At 38.6% G+C, this 20439-nt stretch overlaps 1 protein-coding gene across 1 annotated transcript in view; it reads right to left on the bottom strand.

Moving 5' to 3' along the window:
- Window positions 1-20439, bottom strand: part of prkcz (protein kinase C, zeta) — a 166327-nt gene that overhangs the window by 80276 nt on the left and 65612 nt on the right. Inside the window, exon 5 of the mRNA XM_042491932.1 lies at window positions 1792-1877. Within this exon, the coding sequence (XP_042347866.1) occupies window positions 1792-1877 (86 nt within the window). The remainder of the gene's footprint in view (window positions 1-1791; window positions 1878-20439) is intronic.

Below are 20439 nucleotides of genomic sequence, written 5' to 3'. Positions count from 1 at the left end.
GATCCACTAAGTTGATAGTAGTTACATCGTGTGTGAACCTCGTGAGACAGTGTTAAAACACTGCAACAATAGGACGAACCTACGTAACCATTTGAGCCGACACCACACAGATGTTTTGAAACCTGTTGCTGTGGATCACACACAAATGTAGGTTTACAAATCCTGCTGAATGTTTATTACTTTAGTTAAGTGCGGCTCAGGTAAAAATGTGCACTTTTCTGTACTTTAATTTATTTTTGGATTTATTGAACACATATCAGAAGGTATTCTAAAGAATATCTCGGTATTTCTAGCATCAACACACATAACTGAATCGATATCGAAGCGACTGGATCAATATCAAATTGAGCCCTATTATTGAATGGTTTTTTTGTTTGTTTTTTAATTAAACTGTTGTGAACTTTCTCATGCTTAAATGGCACTTTTAATGGATTGAATAAAACCAGCCCATACCTTGTTATACATGTTTTCACATTAAAAAAAAAAAAATTATAATATATAAAAGTATAGTACAAATTCAGGTTTTTAATAGGGCTCAGGCCCAAAACTGCTGCCGTGGATCAGGCTCAGGTCGGGCTTGGACAGAAACTGTGAAGGTTCATATGGGTCAGGGCTTGTTCAGAGCTCTAGACCAGACACATCTGCCAGAGAAATTAAAACATGAGCTGGCAGATTTGTTTGGCTCCCTGGCTACCTTTAACCAAGCCAAGAATGATCCTTCATACTCAAGCCTGATTTTCTTCCAGCCAATTCCCTAAACACAGAGTCTGGTTTCAGACTTTGATCCACTGCCAATATCAAATGATTCAACTAAATCCAGTTTATTGACAGCTCAACCACACCAGCCAATCAGAGCTCTGTGAAGTGGATTAAGAACAGGGAGGTTGTCTTCCTCAGTCAAAGCTAGAATAGATTCCAAAGTCAAATGTGTAGATGAGATCAATGCAGTTTGTTTTGACTCGTTCAGAAATAACAAATTGTAACCGCTGCTGTGTGAACTGAAAACGGCCCTGATGTCACAGATACATCGAACATCATAGACACAGATTTATGCCTCTTTTTCTAGTAAGACTGCAACTAACAGTTATTTTCATTGTCAGTTAATTATTTTCTTGATTAACCCTTTGAAACTTTGGAAAACTGGCTTGATTTCTTGTAAAGAAGGTAATGAGACAAATTAACTGTTTGGAACCTGTGCAAATTGGATAGGGTTTTTTTTTTGTTTGTTTGTTTTGTTTTTTTTCAAAAACATGGGAAGAAGGCAATGAGCAACTTGAACAACAAAAAACCCCTCAAAAATTTGCACACAAAAAATTGTAAAAAGTACAAGAAATAACTGGAAAACAAAAATAAGCACAAAATAAAATAAAATAAAGACAGTTTTTGGGACATTTCTCCCAGCATCATTAAACATAATTTTCTAATTCTACTAATTTCTTGCAATTGGTTGAACATTTCTTGTCATGCTGCTCATTGCCTTTATTTAAGAAAGAAAGCCTTATTTGCTCGCAGTTCCAAGGTTTAAATTGTGAAAGGTGTCTGAATGCTGTACAAGAAAAGTGATGTCAATCCAGGTTTCAAAGGGTCAATAATACTATCAGTATAATACAGTGAGGATCTAACATCATTTTAAACTTCCTGTGTCTTCCAGCAAATCCAGGTTTTTCATAATTCCTGTATTCCCCAGTAAAATGGGGCTCCCTTAACTGAAGTGACAGAGGCATTGTTGAGGCATTACTGCACACCCTCCCCAGCAGGAAGAGTGGATCAGAGAGACTTAGAGACACTCACCCTGTTAAAGCGCTTGGCCTGGAAGAGGTGTCCGTTGACTCGGTACAGTTTCCTCCATCTTCTGGCCCCGCGGCGATAGATCGATTCTAGGAGAGAGAGGAAACAGTTGTAGAGTACCAGCATGGTGAGGAACTGATGGAGATGTGTGCTACACTAGAGTGGAGAAGAGATGGAGTGACAGAAGAGAGTGATCGCTGAGGGAAAGGTCCTGCAGCTCTTCCTTCACCAGAAGTCTGAGTTCAAGTGAGGGGAACACACACCAGGTTTCTCTATCATGTATACGCATGCTCACACAGACACACACACACGCCCAAAGTGCCTGCCTCCCTCTGCACTACCTCACTCAGCAGTCGACACTCTTCTTTCACCCTCTTCCTTCATATTCCTCCTTTTTTCCCTGCTTCCTTCTTCCCTTCCAAACCTCCATCTCTCCTTTTCTTCTCCTCCTGGTGATGAATGGACTTATTAGAGCTCCAAAATGTTTTGTTTTTTTTTTCAGGTGAGACCATGAAGGTGTTGCTATATATAACAGGAGCATGCAGTCAGCTATTAATAAATTGCAGGGTAGAAACATGCACCAAGTAATGTGCTGAACAGTATTTTCATACAAAAGGTTTGCCAGTATTCATCAATATTGTGACCTGCTGAAACAGACCTGTCAAACAGATAGATACATGATCCCATGTCATATTTTTACCCCATCCCTTGTTTATAAGTGTCCCATTGTCCCTCAGAACAAAGTTTTAAAGGGGTAGTGTTTGAAACTATCCCCTATAAAATGGCCTTGGGCAACTTTCAAGACCCTGATATGCCATCAGCATTGTCATTGATGGCACTTATATAAATAACCATTATGGCAAAGATAGTTTTAACCCTTAGGGTCCACTTTAATATTACACTCACTCGTATCACTCTGTGAGGCGACAGTGGCGGCCACTCTACCTCCGAGCCGCCCGATGCTACAATGATCACACATTATACCTTTTAATACATTAACTTCCCTGCTCCCATCCTTCCAGCCCATGCTAAGCACTCACCATAGCATACGACTCCAGCCACTCCATGAACTAATCCTTCACTCTACTCCCATCCAGCCGCAGACACAGATCTCTGCTCTCAACAAACTGTAGTCATAATACTATGGAGTCATGTGTGCAAGCTGTGGAAACACATTTCCTCTTTGGAGTACAATAAATGATCTAATCAGAGGAAGTACCGACTGCACAGTCTAGAAATGCAACCCAATTCCATCAAAAAATGTTGCCATTGTATATTTCTGCAACTATTACACTTGTGTCATCGGATACTTAAAACTTTGCATATCAACAGTGCTGCATCTAATATGGGGTTGGGTTTACGCACAAAAACAACTTTGTTATGTTTAGGAAAAGATCGTTTTGGCTCAAAATACCCAATTTGGGGGCATAAACCCACCAGGAAGTGCAGAACTGTTTTGGTAAAAAACAATCACTTTTCATGGAATTATTCCGGTGGAAAAACATCAGTGGGTCGCTAAAAAACACCCACATTGGGTGGCTAAAAAGCAGCTTGTAAAACAGCAATAACTAACTAAAATACTACAGGTTTTGGTAGGGTTCTCGCCTAGGTGTCACACCATCCCCCATCCCCTCCACCTCCAAATGACAAAGTCAGCTAATAATCCACATCACTTTAGATATGTTGATATGATACCTATGGAACGTGCAAATATAACGTATTTGTGATTTGTAGATGTGTGTAGTTGTTGCATCTCCACCTTTGTGAAACTGATGTTTTTATCCACCGAGTTGATACAATCTTCTGATCAGCAGCTTGTACTTAAAACTGTTCAGACTAACTGCATGTACTTCATGTAAGATTCATGAAGGATACTGTGAATCCTTATACAAGCCATGTTTTTGCAGCAGTCTTGCAATGCATTTTAAACTGGGACATTTCAGACATCAAATGTTTCAAAGTCAGCAAATTACAGATAATATTGTGGGCTATTGCTAAGCCAATTAATACATTATTTAGCAATATTTCTGTCAGCAACACTTCAGTGATAATTTGGCCATTGAGGTTCGATCTCAGGCTGCTTCAAAAGCTAAGTACTACGACAAAAGTACTCTATGGGGCGCCTGGTGGCTCAGTGGGTAGAGCAAGTGCCCCATGTACAGAGGCTGTGTCCTCACCACAGCGGGCGCAGGTTCAATTCCAGCCTTGGCCCTTTGCTGCACATCACCCCTTCTCTCTGTTCCCCTTTCATACTCACGCTGTCCTATCGAATAAAGGTGTTAAAAAGCCCCAAAAAAATCTTAAAAAAAAACAAAACAAAAGTACTTAAGTATTAACAGATAATGTAACTAACTTAAGGTAACCGTAAGATGGTGTGGGCAAAGTTACTATTACACAATCTTATAAATGGCTGACTGACCCAAATTTACATAAACCATATGACTCCCTTACAATTCAAATGGGTATAGCTAAACAAACACAGCCAGTGACATATGAAATAGCATTTCAACAAAACATGCAGTCCAAACCAGACATCAGGGGTCATTTCAAAGGCCATAATGAGCATAATCATCAGTTGTTCAACCATCGTGCATCGTGCCTTTTCATATTACTCCGTCAAGCTCCAGCCCTCCTCCAGTGTGCAGATAATCACTCAACAAGTGATTACTGCAGGAAACGATGATAGGCAACCATTATGGTTCTATTAGCTGCAGGAAATTTGGATTTCAGGGTGTTACAGCAGACGGATCTTAAAAAGGAAAACAAATTAATTTGATGCACAATCAGACAGCGAGACGTAGTGACATCAAGAGGACACGGGTAACTCACTCACAGACGAGGTAACACACATGAATAGTTGGGCATCATGCAATCATTGTCCAGAACTGATATGATGTGTATTAGAAAGCTTGATAAGAAATTTACCATAAAACACTTCCACGTTGTTTCAAGACATTTTGCCACCTGTAACACCAATTTTATTTGAATTACTGTGTCTGGAAGGAAAGTTTAGCTGTCAAATCTTACTTCAGAGAGGATAAACTGGACATTTTAGGCTAATTATTACCGGTTAATGGGTGCTGGTCTATCAAAAGCAAAATTAACTGAAACTGATATCCCCAGTCAAAACCAATACAGCAGAGGTGGAGATATCCTGATCTTTTGTCATAAGTTGGAAACTACATGCCACTTGAGAGCATCTTTCATTAGACCCTACTTGCATGCTTAACATCCACTTCATTCAAACATCATGCCACCAGGCTGTACCTCAGACTTTATGGTAGCCTTTCAGGAAGTCCAAGCCCAAGCTGAAATAACCATGATGACATCATCAGGGCTATATTAGTAGATAATAGTCACAGTAAACTTTAGTGGAGTGCCCATTTAAAAGGCATAGAGTTGTATTGCAAGCAGCAACACATGCAGCAGTACAGACTGATCAACCTGCAGCCATACAGATTAATAAATCATCAGACAATTTACATGTGTTGGCCACAGAAAGTCAGCACAGCATGAAGTGAAGCGGTTGGCTGAGGCACATCAGGCGTCGGCCTCCTGACTCCCACTAATTATTCACTAGCGTCTCTCCCAGTGCCTCCCCCTGTCTGTACTGGTTTTCCAGTCTGGTTGGTCGCTCCAGTAATGGGTGCGGCTATGATATCCTCCTCCACTCGCTCATTTTTTGCCTCTGTTGCTATGGTAGCCACAGCCCACCATATACGAGCTATTGTTAGTCAGCTGTGAGGATGTCAGGACGACATTGTCTGCAAGTAAAAGTGCATCTTTAAAAACAACCCCCCCCCCCACCCTCCCTCCTTATCTGAAAAAGGATTGTGCAGGATCTGGTTGTATATCAGATTTGGTGTTTATCTCTTGAGTAACATGGGTGCAGAGCTGTGTTTTTATGCCCTGGGGTGAACCCTTGTCCCAGATGGTTTTAACGGGGGCTCACATCCTCCATAATGTTAAGCTAAGACTTTGTTCTTGTTTCTCTTTCACCATCCTTGGCTCATGTCTCAAATGTACTACACTGATATTATTCCACTCCAAAAATATATATAAGACCATTTTTTTGGTAAGTGGTATTGAGAAGCACATTGAATCATGTCCCAAAATTTAAGTTGTGCTCATCTCTGTATGCAAACAGGCTGTCACAGGGAGTGATTTATCCCTTAGGGCCCGCTTTTCAAAATCAAGCTTTAGAAGCTTTTTTTTAAACAAAATCAGTCCTAATCATAAATATAGTATATTTATTCCTGAGCAGAATCTTAATCCCTTAAATGCCAGGTTTTTGTCATGATACCACTATGTTTTTTTAATGAAAAAACACAAAAATTGAATTATTTTCAATATATTACATGCTAAGTACATTTTTTTAGATTACCACAGCCTGAGATATGTCAATGATTAGCAGCAACATTGATTTTATATATTATTATTTTTTGTGCAGTGTCAAATACTCACACTTGTATCGTTCACACCAAATGCACTTTTCAAAATTAGGCTATAAAAATATTAATTAATTAATATGATTTTCTACTTTCATTTAGTTCATTTGAAATATATATTTCAAATATACATTAATTTTCAGAATTTTAACCCGTTAAATTCCAGGTTTTGACATGTCACTATGTTTTTAGATTTAAAAAAATACAGTATATATATTTTTTATATACTACATGCAAAATTAATTTTTTTGATAATCCCAGCTTGGGATATGTCAATGATTTGCAGCAACACTGACTGTGACAGTGTACCTAGTGGATAGCATGTATTTTCTCCAGAATGACACCCAGAAATAATACAATGCGTGTTTTTATGCTTTGATGGCTGTGGGATCAAAAATGTCAGATTGAATGGGTTTTAATGGTGCAATTTTTTTCACTTAACAGTCTGAATGTAACAATTTAATTTCCATTGTGTATTTTAGACTTATTGTAGGAGCTGAGCTGGAAATTCCAAAATTAAACAAAAATACATAATCTTGCCAATATGTATACCATATGCATGAACACAGCCAAAATTAAACAAAAATACATAATCTTGCCAATATGTATACCATATGCATGAACACAGCCAAAACTATCAAAAAATGAAGAATGAACAGCGAGTAAAATACACCAAACAGTCCCTAAGGTTAAAACACGGAACCAGACACTCGGTACGTGACTGAGGATTAACACCACACAGGCCTCTGTTGTCTTGCCTGTTCAGCCAGCAGCTATACATTCAGTCTGTCTGCCTGGTGACGAATGTCTTTGTGACTTCAGTATCTCTGTATCTCTCTGTGAGTCAGGGCGGTGGAGATCAGAGAGAGAGACACAAAGAGGCTGTGCTCTTTGGGGTCTCCTCTGTGAATTCCCTCTAATCCTGTTAACTCAAGGCCTCGAAAGGAAAGGAGCCTTGGAGAATCGCTGCAGTGTGTTTCCATAGTTACCCAGTATTTCTTCCCCCATGCCAGCATTAGTGGATGACTGATGGAGTTTCGGGGGGGGGGGGTGGCATCATGTGCCACCGAGGTTTTTTTGTGTGTGAGGAAGGTGACCCTACACATCATGTTACACTTCCTCAGCTCTCACATCACATGCTTAACACAGTGTATGTGATTCAATAATTAATTGCAACAGATGTTTTCGGTAAGTGGTAAATTGCAGCACGTAGATTTGTATCTTTAATCAGTGTTGATGAGAAGATGAGCGGTTACACTGGAGAAGTTTAAATACATGACTTAATGTTGTAGTTAGATAAATTTTGCTTGTTTATAATCCTCAACAAATAGATGTGAAGATAAGTGATCCCATAATTGTTTAGATAAGAGCAATACAAAATTGCTATTACTATTATTATTATTAAAGAGTGGCCCAAGAATGAGTGCTACAATCCAAAAATAAATTAGACTTTAAGACAAGGAAACCACAGGAGCTGAAATGCTATGGCTTTTTGAATGGATTTTTGGCTAGATGTCTGAAATAAGGTCTGTGGTTAAAATAAGTAATCATATAGCCAAGCATTAGCTTTTTACTTCTGGTGGTTGCATTTAGGCTTCAAAAATCCTAAAAGAGTCATTCATTTGTGAAGATTATCTTACTGAACAAAATGTGTAGGGATCATATACATTTGTTTACCACAGAGCTTATTTTCAGCAATGATCCTGAATCCAAAGGAAAAATCTCAAAGGCGTTTTGATGAGGGAACCAGGGCAGCGCCAACTTCCACATCCACCTACAATAAAAACGTCACCATAGGTGCTTTACTACCACAAGTCTTATGCTCTCAACGCCAAAGTAAAGTGCAGTAATCATGACATGTATTGCCTCTCGTTTGGACTCCGTGGTTTATTAATTAGTGGATCATTATGATGCTATCAGTGCAGCCATTCTCTCTCTAGATGAGTCTGTTAAAAAAAGACTGGATTTTGGATCAGGTCTAAATCACCCTGGCTTGATTCAATGAACTTCAGCTATTTGGGTCCCATTCGGATCAAGTCTCATCGAAAAAAAATAAATAAATAAAAAATCATTTTTAAAAATTAGGCCTTCTATTAGTAAGTGTTGTGAAAAACAGATTGATGGATGTTAATTTGGAGGATTATTAAAATGTACATGTCAAAAACGTTTCACTGTTTGACGTATGCTCAGTGATTTTCAATAAAACTGCTAAGCTGTATTTTGGGTGCGTGCTAACAGTTGAGATCTCCCATTGAAAGTAAGCAGTTCAGAATGATTCAATATTCAGATCTAGAATGATGTCATTGAATTTTTGAAGACTTCTGTGTTTTGTTTGAAGCTCGAGCCAAAGTCTTCAAGTTTACACCAAAAAAAGTATCGCTTCAAGGTGTAAACAAAGTTTTAAATAACAACAGCCCAACTTCAGTCATGGCCTGGGGAGTGCCCGGAGCATCATCTTTAGATGAGCTCGGAGTGTGTGAAGTGTGGATTGACACACCGAATTAGGTTCAAGGGAGGAAGAGCGTCGCTGTAGGGAAGTGGCAGATGTACAGAGCCAAAGGCGTGCGGGAGAGTGATAATGTTATGTTAAATCGGAGGTGAACACTCAGAAATATGAGCACAAAGGGACCAAGAGTGAATTTAAACCTTTGAAACATAAGCAAATGTGTTTGATTTCTTTCAAAAACCTGGCAAAAAAGCAATGAGCAACTTCATGGCTCAAAAATTAGCAAGAAATAAGTAAAATGTTTCACAAAAATTACCTGGAAATAAGCAAAAAAGTAAAAGTAAAAACATCAATCAAACAAGAAAATGACCCCAAAAAAACAAAAATTATATACATTATATTCTAATAACACTCTCTCTCTTTTGTAACAACTCATTTTCTTGTCAACTTACTAATTTCTCACAATTTCTTCTTCACTTCTTCAGTCGGGTTTTAAAGGGTTAAATGGCATGTGACAGGTGTCTGAAAGCAACGCAGTTAAACTGATGTCAATCTACATTTCAAAGGGTTAAACACTGTAATGATATTGAACCAAAATTTGGTCAATGCCAACCACAACTAAAGAGACTAAAGAGAAGTACACCATTGGGAATCTCCAGCCTCATATATTGTTCTCCTTCCTAATAATCAGATTATCAATCTCAACACAGATAATGACCCCCTCTGGTTATAGCAGATGGTATTGCTCACTGCATCCAATTAAAAAACAATTTCTCAAACGGAGGGCGGATCAGTTCTTGTTTACATCTTGCCAGGATCGTCCTCGCAGCCTGGAAGCACCGGGAAGCAGAAACAGCTGCCTCACACTTGTGCAGCACAGCGTTTGCACTTGACTAGCAGCCTTCAAAGAGCTGACCTATTACAACATCTCCCTCTGGAGAGCCGCGAGTGTTGCATTGCCCCATTTCTCTGCCAAGGTGCCAGGATGAGAGGAAGACAGACGCAGACTGAAGGAGCCGCGGCAGACAAGTCAAACGCTTTCTCACAAGATGAATCAAAACACAATACTACACCTCCGGATGCAAAGGCCATCGCACACAGTCCTGCCATGTTGTCCGTGGAGGGCATGAAGGGGAGCAGGCGGCCCGCTAGTGTCGAGCTGTAGCTTATGTGAGGAGCTGTGCAGCAGGAGAACAGGGTGGTACTACCAAACCTCTCTATGACAGGACATTTACGAGGGCTTGACTCATTTCCAGACATTGTTCCTCTCACTCGCAGGAAAGTAGCAGCATACAAGTTGCTACCAACAACACCCGCCCCCTCCCTCTAATGCCCTTCAAAAAAAAAAGAGAAAAAAAGAACAAGGCCACAGCACTGGAAATGGCATGAAGGGGAGCAGGCGGCCCGCTGACGGGCCCTGGATAGAGTGCTGGGTGCCCCCCCCCAACCCATTTTCTAATTCACAATGAAATAAAGCGATTCGTACTTTGAGTTTTTGTACTTTTAGTATACATAAGGTGCCAGAGTACATGAAACAGAATCAAAATAGAGCTTGTTTATTAAAAAAAGTGCCACTGGAGGATCTCCCACACCCCCAACAGAGGTCCTAGCTAAGACACTTATGTCTTCAAATCCTAGAAATGTCCTAAAATCCTAGAAACATCCTAAACTCCTAAAAAATACTCCTAATAAAATCCTACAAACGTCATATAATCCAAGAAATGTCCTAGAATCCTAGAAATGTGCCTAAACTCTAGAAATGTCCTAAAATCTGAGAAAAGTCTTTAAATCCAGTAAATGCCCTTAAATCATACATATGTCCTAAAATCCTAGGAACATCAAAAAATCCAAGAAATGTCCTAAAATCCCGTAAATGTCCTCAAATCTTGTATGGGGCTGCTGCTACTGGCCCCTGGCCTCCTGTCATTTTGCAGAATTGACCCCCAAGCAAAGCAGATGGAGTGTCCCTGCTATACTGTATGCTTTAAATGAGTTCTGGAGGCGTCAGCAGCAATCAGCAGTGTGTGACTGCACATATTCGTCAGTAAAGGCTCTCCACATGTTCCTGTCAGGGTTGTAAACTTCTGCAAAGTGCCAAGTTATTTTCTGGCAACTTCCAAAGAAGCTGAGTGGGATCAATGAAGCAGCCCGGAGGCATTTTTAAACACAATTAGACCTCTGTGATAGGGGACGCTCAATAGTGCCATGACTAACTTTCTTACTTTGACTTCTATAATTAAGGCATTTATTCAATTGTCCTTTTAATAAGCGTGTTCCAGATAAAGAGGGAGAGGACGGACATGGCAAAGCGCATGAAATTACAAAAGACGTCCAATTTCAAAGTTGGGATCAGTGAAATTTGATCCGGATTTAGGAGTCATGTAAAGCCTTCTGAGGCCCAGAGGGGTTCTTTGGAAAGGACGGGGTAGATATGGATGAACTGTATGAATAGGCACACAATCAAAGTGTGTGGGATCCCTGGTGACTATACACAAGTCAGTGTCACATGTCGGTGAGTCAGCCACTCTAGGTGACACCATGACAGACCTATCACTGTGTCACCCCGCTGTTCTTGGATTTATGGAGTGAAAGATGTAGTTATTGGAGGGTAAAACTACAAATGTGACTCCTCCACTACAAAAGTGCTGCAGAAGTCTACCAGTACGCTACACTGTGTCGTCTTTAAAGTGTTGCTTTTATTTTTCTCCAGACTCACGCAACTAGGTAAGGGCGGAGGGACAAAAAGCTCTTTTCTCGACTGGTTCACTCCACTGGCTGGTTGCTTTACTTGCTTTTATGCTCTTATTCATGATGTTTATATATGATTTTATTTTGGTTGTTTTATTTATCTGTTTTTTTATGCTAATGCTTTTATCTTGTAGCACTTTGAGATTTGTTTCGAATGTAAAGTACATTATAAATAAAATCTATTATTCTTATTAAATGGTCGGGGGAAAACCCTGCCGTTTAATCTGGCATCATGCTTTTTACATTTCACAACATTGTATATATATTGGATACCTCCTAAAATTTCAACAAAACAAAGTTTATTTTTACTTATCAAAAAAAAGATGAAAACATTTACTGTATGTAGACAGCAATATTACAGAAGTGTCTGAATTAATTTTTTTTAGTTGTGATAATGAAACTGAGATGGAACTTTCATTTGACACTTTTAAAAAACAAAAGATATCAAAGATTACTTTGGTTTTGAACAAAGAAAAGTATACATGACAATGAAAATTCTTTATTGTTTATGGAGTTTGCAATATTTGAATGGCTGTCTGAAAGTGTGGGGCCATTGTTAATATTACAGAAAACAGCCATAAGAATTATTCATTCAGTAGAGAACACAACTACTGACTGTTAAGTTGAGGCTACTGAGACGTGAACATTTTGTTGAATTACAAACATTATTTGTTATGTGAAGGGCAAAAAGCAAAGCATTACCAGAACACTGACCAAAAGCTGTTTGTTTTAATTTAGAGTACGAGGACCACAAAAGGACATTTTATTTTAAGCATCAGAATGCAAGAGCTACTCTGAAGCACATATTTATGTCAGTGTGTCATCTTAAATGGAATAACTTGATTGCCGTTATATTTCACTGAAATATTGTGCTTGATTTACTTAAGAAAATTAAGGCAACTTTTTGCACAAGATTTAAATGTAGATTAAGCAAGACCCAGCTTTGTATGATCTCCTTAATTTGTTGTATATAAGAAATGCATTTTGCAAGTAAAGTCTATTTAATTTTGCCTGTAAAATAACTTAATTTTTGAAGTATAATCAACTAAATTTTACTTGACTTTACTTGAAAAATTACGCTGACTTTACTGGGAAAATTAATTTCTTACATACAAAAAAATAAGTAGATCATACACAGACCAGTCTTGTTTAATCTACACATCAATCTTATGCAAAAAGTTGCCTTAATTTTCTTAAGTAGATTAAGCAGAATATTTTTTTATCAGTGAATTTTCTATGGAGTGATTTGAAGGGCCTGTTTAAACATTTTTCAGTTAAGAAAATGTATAAGAGCAAAAAATAAGAATATATAAAGTTGTCATATAGTCAGTCAGTGTGCAGCTGAATTATTCTGGAGGACTCTTAATTTTTCTTTTTCTCATGTTACTAAAAGTATTAGTTGTAAGTAACTTTAATTAACAGACAATCTATTTCTATTGTTAATACATGTTTTGAGGCAGGTTAACTAAGATTTTGCTTCTCCCTGCTCTTCGATTATAGAATGTGTAATTAAGAGTTGTGTTATGATTATGTATCTGAATTTTGTGCATTACCTTGAGTGGCAAAATAAAAAAAAATAAGTAAATGAATGAATTTTTTGTTTAATCGTTAAAGCAGTTGCTGAGCCCCTTAATCTGCGGACTAATGAAGATTACAGGACAAGATTCCAACTTAAGACAGAAAATCACACATGGAAAGACAGTCCAGCACTGACACGAGGTTAATCACCTCATTATAGGGATGATAAACACCCCGAGCAGTGGAGACTGTTCAATATTTGCTTCAGTGGGAGGCTTTCTGCATTGTGACCTGATCATGAAAAATTTAGGTCCACTCACCAAAGAAAATTTAGGACATAGCTTTTTGGCAAACACACTTTGCAAACTCAGGCTGTTATGGATACTATTTCAAGATAAACTGTGTATAGAATAACCCTCTCAGTCACAACTTAACAAGCCATTAGAGGTGTGTGGCAGTGTGTTTTCTGATTTTGCTGTGTTTTGGAGATTCCTATTTACAGCACACAAGTAAGGCTGGGACTTTATAAATATGTAGTGACCACTTGCCAGACTGGAAGCACAGCGCCAAATACCCCCCACAAATACAGAGGCAGAATGCCGAGCAGACAGAGCTTGCTCTGCAACTAGAGTGAATCTGGTGTTGGCGTTCACTTTTACTTTAAGTTTCGATACTGTTCACAAACATTTCCTGCATAGAGTTTGTAGGCATATTGGTCAAAGACAATTTTAGCATTAAACCTTCGAGACCTGAGCAAATGTGCAAAAAGAAAAAATAGAAAAAAGCAGAGAACATAGTAAGATATTGGTAAAAAGTTACAAAAAAATTTAACCTGAAAAATAGCAAAAATAGAAAGTCAAAACAATCAAAGAAAAAAAAAAGAAAAAAAAAAGAAATGACGTGGAAAAAAGTGCAATAAATTAAAATAATATAAATAATAAAATCAAGTATATATTCTTTCTGTAACATATTTTTACATATATCATTTTCATAAAAGTATAGTTTTCTTGACATTTTCCCCCAGGTTTTTATTTTTTCAGTAATTCCCTCTCTCTCTCTTTTTCACAAATTTCTTCAGAGGTTTAAATGCTTGTGAAAGGCGTCTGACTGGGCACAAGAAAACTTGCCGATGCAGCCAATTTCAAAGGGTTAATTGTCAAGTTAAATACAGAAGGAAAAGTTAACTTAAGTTGTGTTTAATGATGGGGAAAAATGAAAAAACAAATCTCTGTCAAATGTAGGAGTGCTCACAAATCCTTGACTTTTCCCTCTCGTCCCTTCGCTGTTTGAACATCGTGCAGTGATGGCTCTGACTGAACAAGTGAGAACTGATTAAAAGTTTTAAGAGTTTTAAGTTGTAATTTGGAAACAAAACGGACACTATGGGGGACATATGTTGTTTTTTAATGCTCAGAGCATTTTAAAATGTTGATAATAAAGAGCACAGGAAATGGGTCAGATATCAGATAGATAAGCCATGAAATATGATCGAGAACTGATTCCTCTGATTATTCTGACATTTCTGTAAAATCACAGCCTGCTGTACCTGCATACAACGGTGACGCTGAATCCATGCATTAACATGAATATTTTATTTTTATTGATGTAAATTTATAGATGATGACTGGTAATGCATTAGAAAGAAGTTTTGTGGGGTGAGCAGCACTAATAGTCCAGCAATCATGCACCTTAATGTAGTATCACAGTGAAAGTGACACCATATTAAGTTTCAAAACTCAAAAGATTCAAAACTTTAAAAGAATCAAGTCAAGAGGACTAATAGTGTGGTGGTCCCACAGTTTTAAAATCTTGGCATCCACTCAGTTTATCCACTTTTACTCTATCTGTCTGTGTGTGTGTTTGTGTGTGTGTGTGTGTGTGTGTGAGTGTGTGTGTGTGTGTGTGTGTGTGTACTGACAGGCCTGTGTTAGGGTCACTGATTGATCATGTCCTAAATTACTTTGCGTTTTAGTTCAACAGTCTAGTGCTGCTAGAGTTGCCACAGGCATAAAGCAGCTATTTCCATTTCTGCTCATCTTCTCTAAACCAACCACCCAAGCACACTGAATAAAAGCTGTGCATTGATTTGGGACTGCCAACCTCATCTGTGCTGTTATATAATCAGCTGGAGCATCAATGGAACAACAGCAATTATCTATGAACCTGTGTTTTCTTATACATGTCCATAAAATAAGCACACACACTCTCAATAAAGGAATCTAAAATTCCAGACATGAAAACAAAAAGGTATTTTTTGCCATAATTTTAACCAAGTGGGAACCTCTGAGGTTGAAAGATGAAGCAACCACAAAGTGCCAAAAACTGCAGTTCATGTAATGGCAACATGGGGCTGGCTCAAAGAGTGAGTCAGTCTTCATAGACCCCCATGTTAAAATTTACAAATTTACAGCAGAAATAAACATGTTTACAGCCTGATACAAAAAACAGTTTTGGTCTCTGTAGTTAATTATAATATTCATTACAACTGTACGGGAGTAAATTTTAATTTATCAATTAATTTTTAGCTCAAAGTCATGCATATTCAAAGGCGTGGCCACCGTGAGTGACAGATGGGTGCCATCCTATGAAAAGTCGCTATCGACAGCATTGGTTAGGTAACGTAATCATGGGATAACTCCAGATTCACAGAGTACAGACGCAGCTGACTCTATTTCAGTGTGTTTTCACTTCATGATAGTTAATTGTAATATCTTGGTCGTCTTGGTCTTTTTCTGTGTTTGGTTGTACTGAAAGATCCTCTGAGGAGTCGCGTGTCCAGTTTTTCCAGTGAGTACATTTTGCTTTAATGGTTTTAAGTCTGTTTTCTTCAAGCCAAAGTCCCCATTAGCATTAGCCTTATCACAGTTAGCCACAGCTGCAAATGCACCGTGCTAACAAAGCTAGCAGCTAGTGTTAAGGTTAGCTTCACCCTCTACTCTAATATAGTCAGTTCTGGCTCCAAAAAACCAAGATGCCAGCAGCCAAAAATAGGAGTCCACAAACCAATGGGTAACATCAACGTGGCTACATCCTTTATTTTATACAGTGTTGGAATTTAACCCCTCAAACAGCCCAACTACACTCCATGAACTCATGCTGATACAAAATATAACCAGGGAAACAATCACTGGAAAATTCAACCACTAAACACCACCACTAAACATGAAATGATAATGTGACTTGCTTCTTAAAGATTTTTTAACCTCATTAACAACTATTAAATATGACTGTATGAGATCCAGAACTGAAGCATGTTTCTGCCTCTGTGAGACATATTTAGAGCATTGTGAATGCAGATAGAGTCCAGATAAGCCACCATGTTTTTCCAGTTTAGGAATCTGGACTAAAGACCAAAAGACCAAAAACACATAGAGTTCCAATAAAATCCGAAAAAAAGGGAGACTCGTCAGTCATCGATTGAAGAGGGTATACCAATGGTGTAGTGGAGACAGAACAATATATATGAGAGTATACCTGCTCCCTCCTTAGTAAACCGCCCCTCTACTTAGTAGTACACCCATCTCACCACTACACCACTACACCACTGTGTATATGAATCTCAGGATCAATCATCTACCCAGCTAGCAATTTTTGGTTTGAAAAACATTCAGAGAACAGTACAATGCAACCATGCAATGTTTTAGTAACAATTCTAGCGCCACCTTCTCTTTCCCAGAATGTTATTCTTCAAGTTAAGGCAACATTCTCCACAAACATTAAAAAAAATGTTAGAAACATTGTTTTTTTTTTTCAATTGTTAACATACATTACATTTTCATTAAAAAAAAAAATGTCTGTAATCTCAGTCTTCAATAACATGTTCTAACATTCCAACATATTTTGTTCTCATGAAACATTGTGGGAATGTTTTAAAAACAACATAACATTATATGATCTGTCACCTCTCATCCTCAGAATGTTGCAGTTACAACATCATGTATTTCAACATCAGCATTTAACCTTACAGGAACATTATTTGAAATGATAAACATCTTTTAAACGGTCTTTGAACATTAAAGTATTTTCTTTTAAAAAATACTGCAACTTGTAGGTAATGTTGGCCATTGTTGTAGGAACATTCTTTGCTAGCTGGGTATGTCCATGTCAGACTTCAAAGAGTGAGGAGAAATTTGTGCGATGGCTATGAGAGTTCAGCTTTATCTGATGTTCATCTCTCTGGCTTAGTGTGGTGACCTAATACCTCTTCTGTCTGTCCATCCCAGGTCAAACTGACAGATGGATTAGTTTAAACACCCTCCAGTCTTATATGAAAAGCCTGTTGTGCCTTTATATTACAGCTGCAACTAACAATTATTTTCAGAGCATATTCATTTATTCACTCTGGTTTAATAATTATTAAGTCCAAATGTCAGAAAGAATGACGAATGAGCATCGGATATCTAAAAAGCCAAGAGATGCCTCCAAATTGATGATTTTTTCATAGATATTCCATTTAGGGGTTAGATGAAACAGAATAAAACAAGCACATCTTCATATTTGAGAGGCCAAAACTGCTGAATGTTTGGTGTTTCTGCTTATCTTTGATGAAGTTTCTGTTGATTTACTATCGACAGAAACAGCACTGTTACTGAGGACACTCAGGTCATGTCTTCATAAATAAAGCATTAAGTATTTTGGCGCACACACACAAGTCCTTTATGTTAGAAAAAAATATTACTAACCACTTGAGTGAACAAGAAACATGAAAAAGCCGAACAGCGAAAGACTTTTGAGAGTGTGTTTAAATATCTATGGGATGCGGATTCTGTGATGTGGGTTCATGACCTCAGTATTTCTAAAATCTTGGCCCTGTTTCTGGGGTACTGTCTTGATTTTAAACCTTTTCCGTTTCTGTTGTGTTTTATCAAATCAGTTGCTCATTTTATCTGATGTACAGCTGAAATAATTAGTCCAGTGATGGAAAAAGTATTTTGCTGATTAATGTATTGTTTAAGTCATTATAGCTTTAAGCTAGGGATTTGCTGCTTGTGTTAAAGACAATTATTGGACTATTTGTAACAAATTGACCAAGATAAAAGAAAAAAACAAACTTCTTACTCAAGATCCTCTCATGAGAATTTTCTAGACCTTTCCACCACATCACATGAAAAAAATAGTATACTGACAATAGGCAGGTTTCAATTAACCCTCAAATTGCGTAAAATTATACAGCAAATATAAAATACACTTAATGGAAACACATTAATTTAGAAAAAATAATTTGAAAAAGCCATATTTTGTAAAACTGCAATGGAAACACTTTTTTGGCTTTTCTAGGTCACATGATGCTATGGCTGTGTGCTTGTCAGTAGGAACTGGCTCCTTCATGATGCAGCAGGAGCTACAAGAGCTGTTACTGCATCACATAACTCTGAGAAAGTTGAGCGGATCATCTGGAAGTTTTTTAAATTCTTGTGAAATCGTGGACTATCACCTCCCAGAACTCCCTCATACGTGGCCCCTCCCGTGTATAAGGGGCTTGCCTTTCCATTATCACTCACACGCCTACGTCGCCTTAGATTAAAAATAATGACAGCCAGCGCAGTGGCTGCAATAGAAATAAACATCACTCCATGGAAACACAGTCATCTCACAATTTTGTTTTATCAACATTTTTAAAATATCTATTTAGTTTTGCACAAATCTGTGATGTAAACCCACATTTAAGATAACATTTCATCGAAATGATTCTCAATTTGAGGATCATATCTGTCTTGCTATGGCAAAGGGTGATGGGCATTTTTCACTATTTTCTGAAAACTTTTATGATACCATCTGATATGCCACCTCATGTAAGCGAAAAAACTTTTTTTTGTGATAAATGGGAGTTTTTTCAAAATGTAAATGTTTCCATTAGGCGTATTTTATATTTCAGCTTCAATTGGTGCAACTTGAGGGTTAATGGAAACCCACCTACAGTAAATTAACAGTAGGATGCTGGCAACTACAGCTGCCAGTAGTTTACCATAATTTTACAGAAAAATTTGTCACAGTGCATCAATTGCATGTGTAAGCAAAAAGCAATAGTTACATCCTTAAGGTTACAGTTAGTACATACATCTCAGAGTGGCTTCTATAATTAAGTTTTTAAACATAGTTCATTCGCTATGCCATCCCCCAATAAAAAATAACTAATTTGCATGATTGCAGCAATGATGATGTAATGTATGTCCTACCCAAGATTGCAGGAAATGGCTAACAAAAGCCATGACGCCCTAAAATGAACAAACAGAGACAGATACGTGCACTCTAACATTGTTAGTCACTGCTCCTTGGAGACAGATAGACTGGGGGTTTAAATGGCTTACACAGATCCAAATCAGCAGCTCCCATGGTACAGAGGGGAACCAAGGGGCACAAGATGTCAGGGCTGACAGTGTGCAGCTGACAGAGGACAGCCTCACAGGCTCTCCGCACAGAAAAACAGCCGATATTCAATTTAGATGCAGCTGCTGATGTGAGGATGAAAGACATGCTGTGTTTAACAGTTTCTCTGGAGTCTAACAGACCTTGTGGGAAATGGATCAAGTTCATGCTCAAATTGCACTCAAACCACAGGATGCATGTAACAAGACTGTGCAGCACTTTCAGTGCATGCTTTAAAACTCATCATCAAAGTAACCTATTTCCACCGCTGAGTGAATATTCATGATTTCATCAGTGGCGAAAAGGCAAACCGGCTCACCTCAACTCAACTCCCATGCAGCTTCTCAAGTGAGCCTGACTGTCTGTGCACACACCTCAGCAGACCTGACTGAAATCCACTGACAGGCACATCCACCTTGACCCCACATCCCCCTACCTTTGACTCGAAAGTAGAAAAGCAGCGTGAGCAGCATCCCTCCTGCTGAATGTTCCCACTCCCTCGCCTTCACACCCTGGATCTCATGGTGGTCTCCTGCACCTCCTCCGCTACTCCTCTCCTCATGCTGCCTTCCTCCTCCTCCTGCTCTCACCGAACAGCTTCGCTCGTGTCGCTGTGTCGCTCTCTCTACCCTCCCCCTTCCTCCTTATTTGCTTTCTCTCCCCTTCAGGCCGCTTCTCTTCATCTTCTTGTCACACTACACTCACACACTTCAAGCGGCACACATCAGAGGAGGTGTGTGCAAACACATTCTTTGTGCGCTTGTGCATCAAATGTTCCTCACTTCCTCATCGGGGATCGTACCACATGATTGAGGATGTTCTCAGGAACCTGCTGTCTGCTCCATGTTGCAATTGCAGCGTTTCAGCCACAAGATGGCAGCCGCAACCTGAATCCAGCAGCAGCATCCTCTGCACACAACACATTTTGACCTAAATTTAAACCTTGTGGACTATTTTTAGTGGCAGTGCTGTGCCTGTTGGAGCCCATCCTAGAAGACAGCTACGCTTTCCTAGAGACCTGTCTCTGGATGCATTTATAGCACTCTGTTCATGGGAATACTGAGAGCTCCGTGTGCTTCTGTGTATCACCCTCAGACAGTCGCTGCATAATGCTATATTGGCCTA

The sequence above is a fragment of the Plectropomus leopardus genome, chromosome 8 (genome assembly GCF_008729295.1).
Source record: "Plectropomus leopardus isolate mb chromosome 8, YSFRI_Pleo_2.0, whole genome shotgun sequence".
NCBI classification, from domain to species: Eukaryota; Metazoa; Chordata; class Actinopteri; order Perciformes; family Serranidae; genus Plectropomus; species Plectropomus leopardus.
The sequence above is the reverse complement of the archived record's forward strand: the minus strand, read 5'-3'. Positions and strand labels throughout refer to the sequence as shown.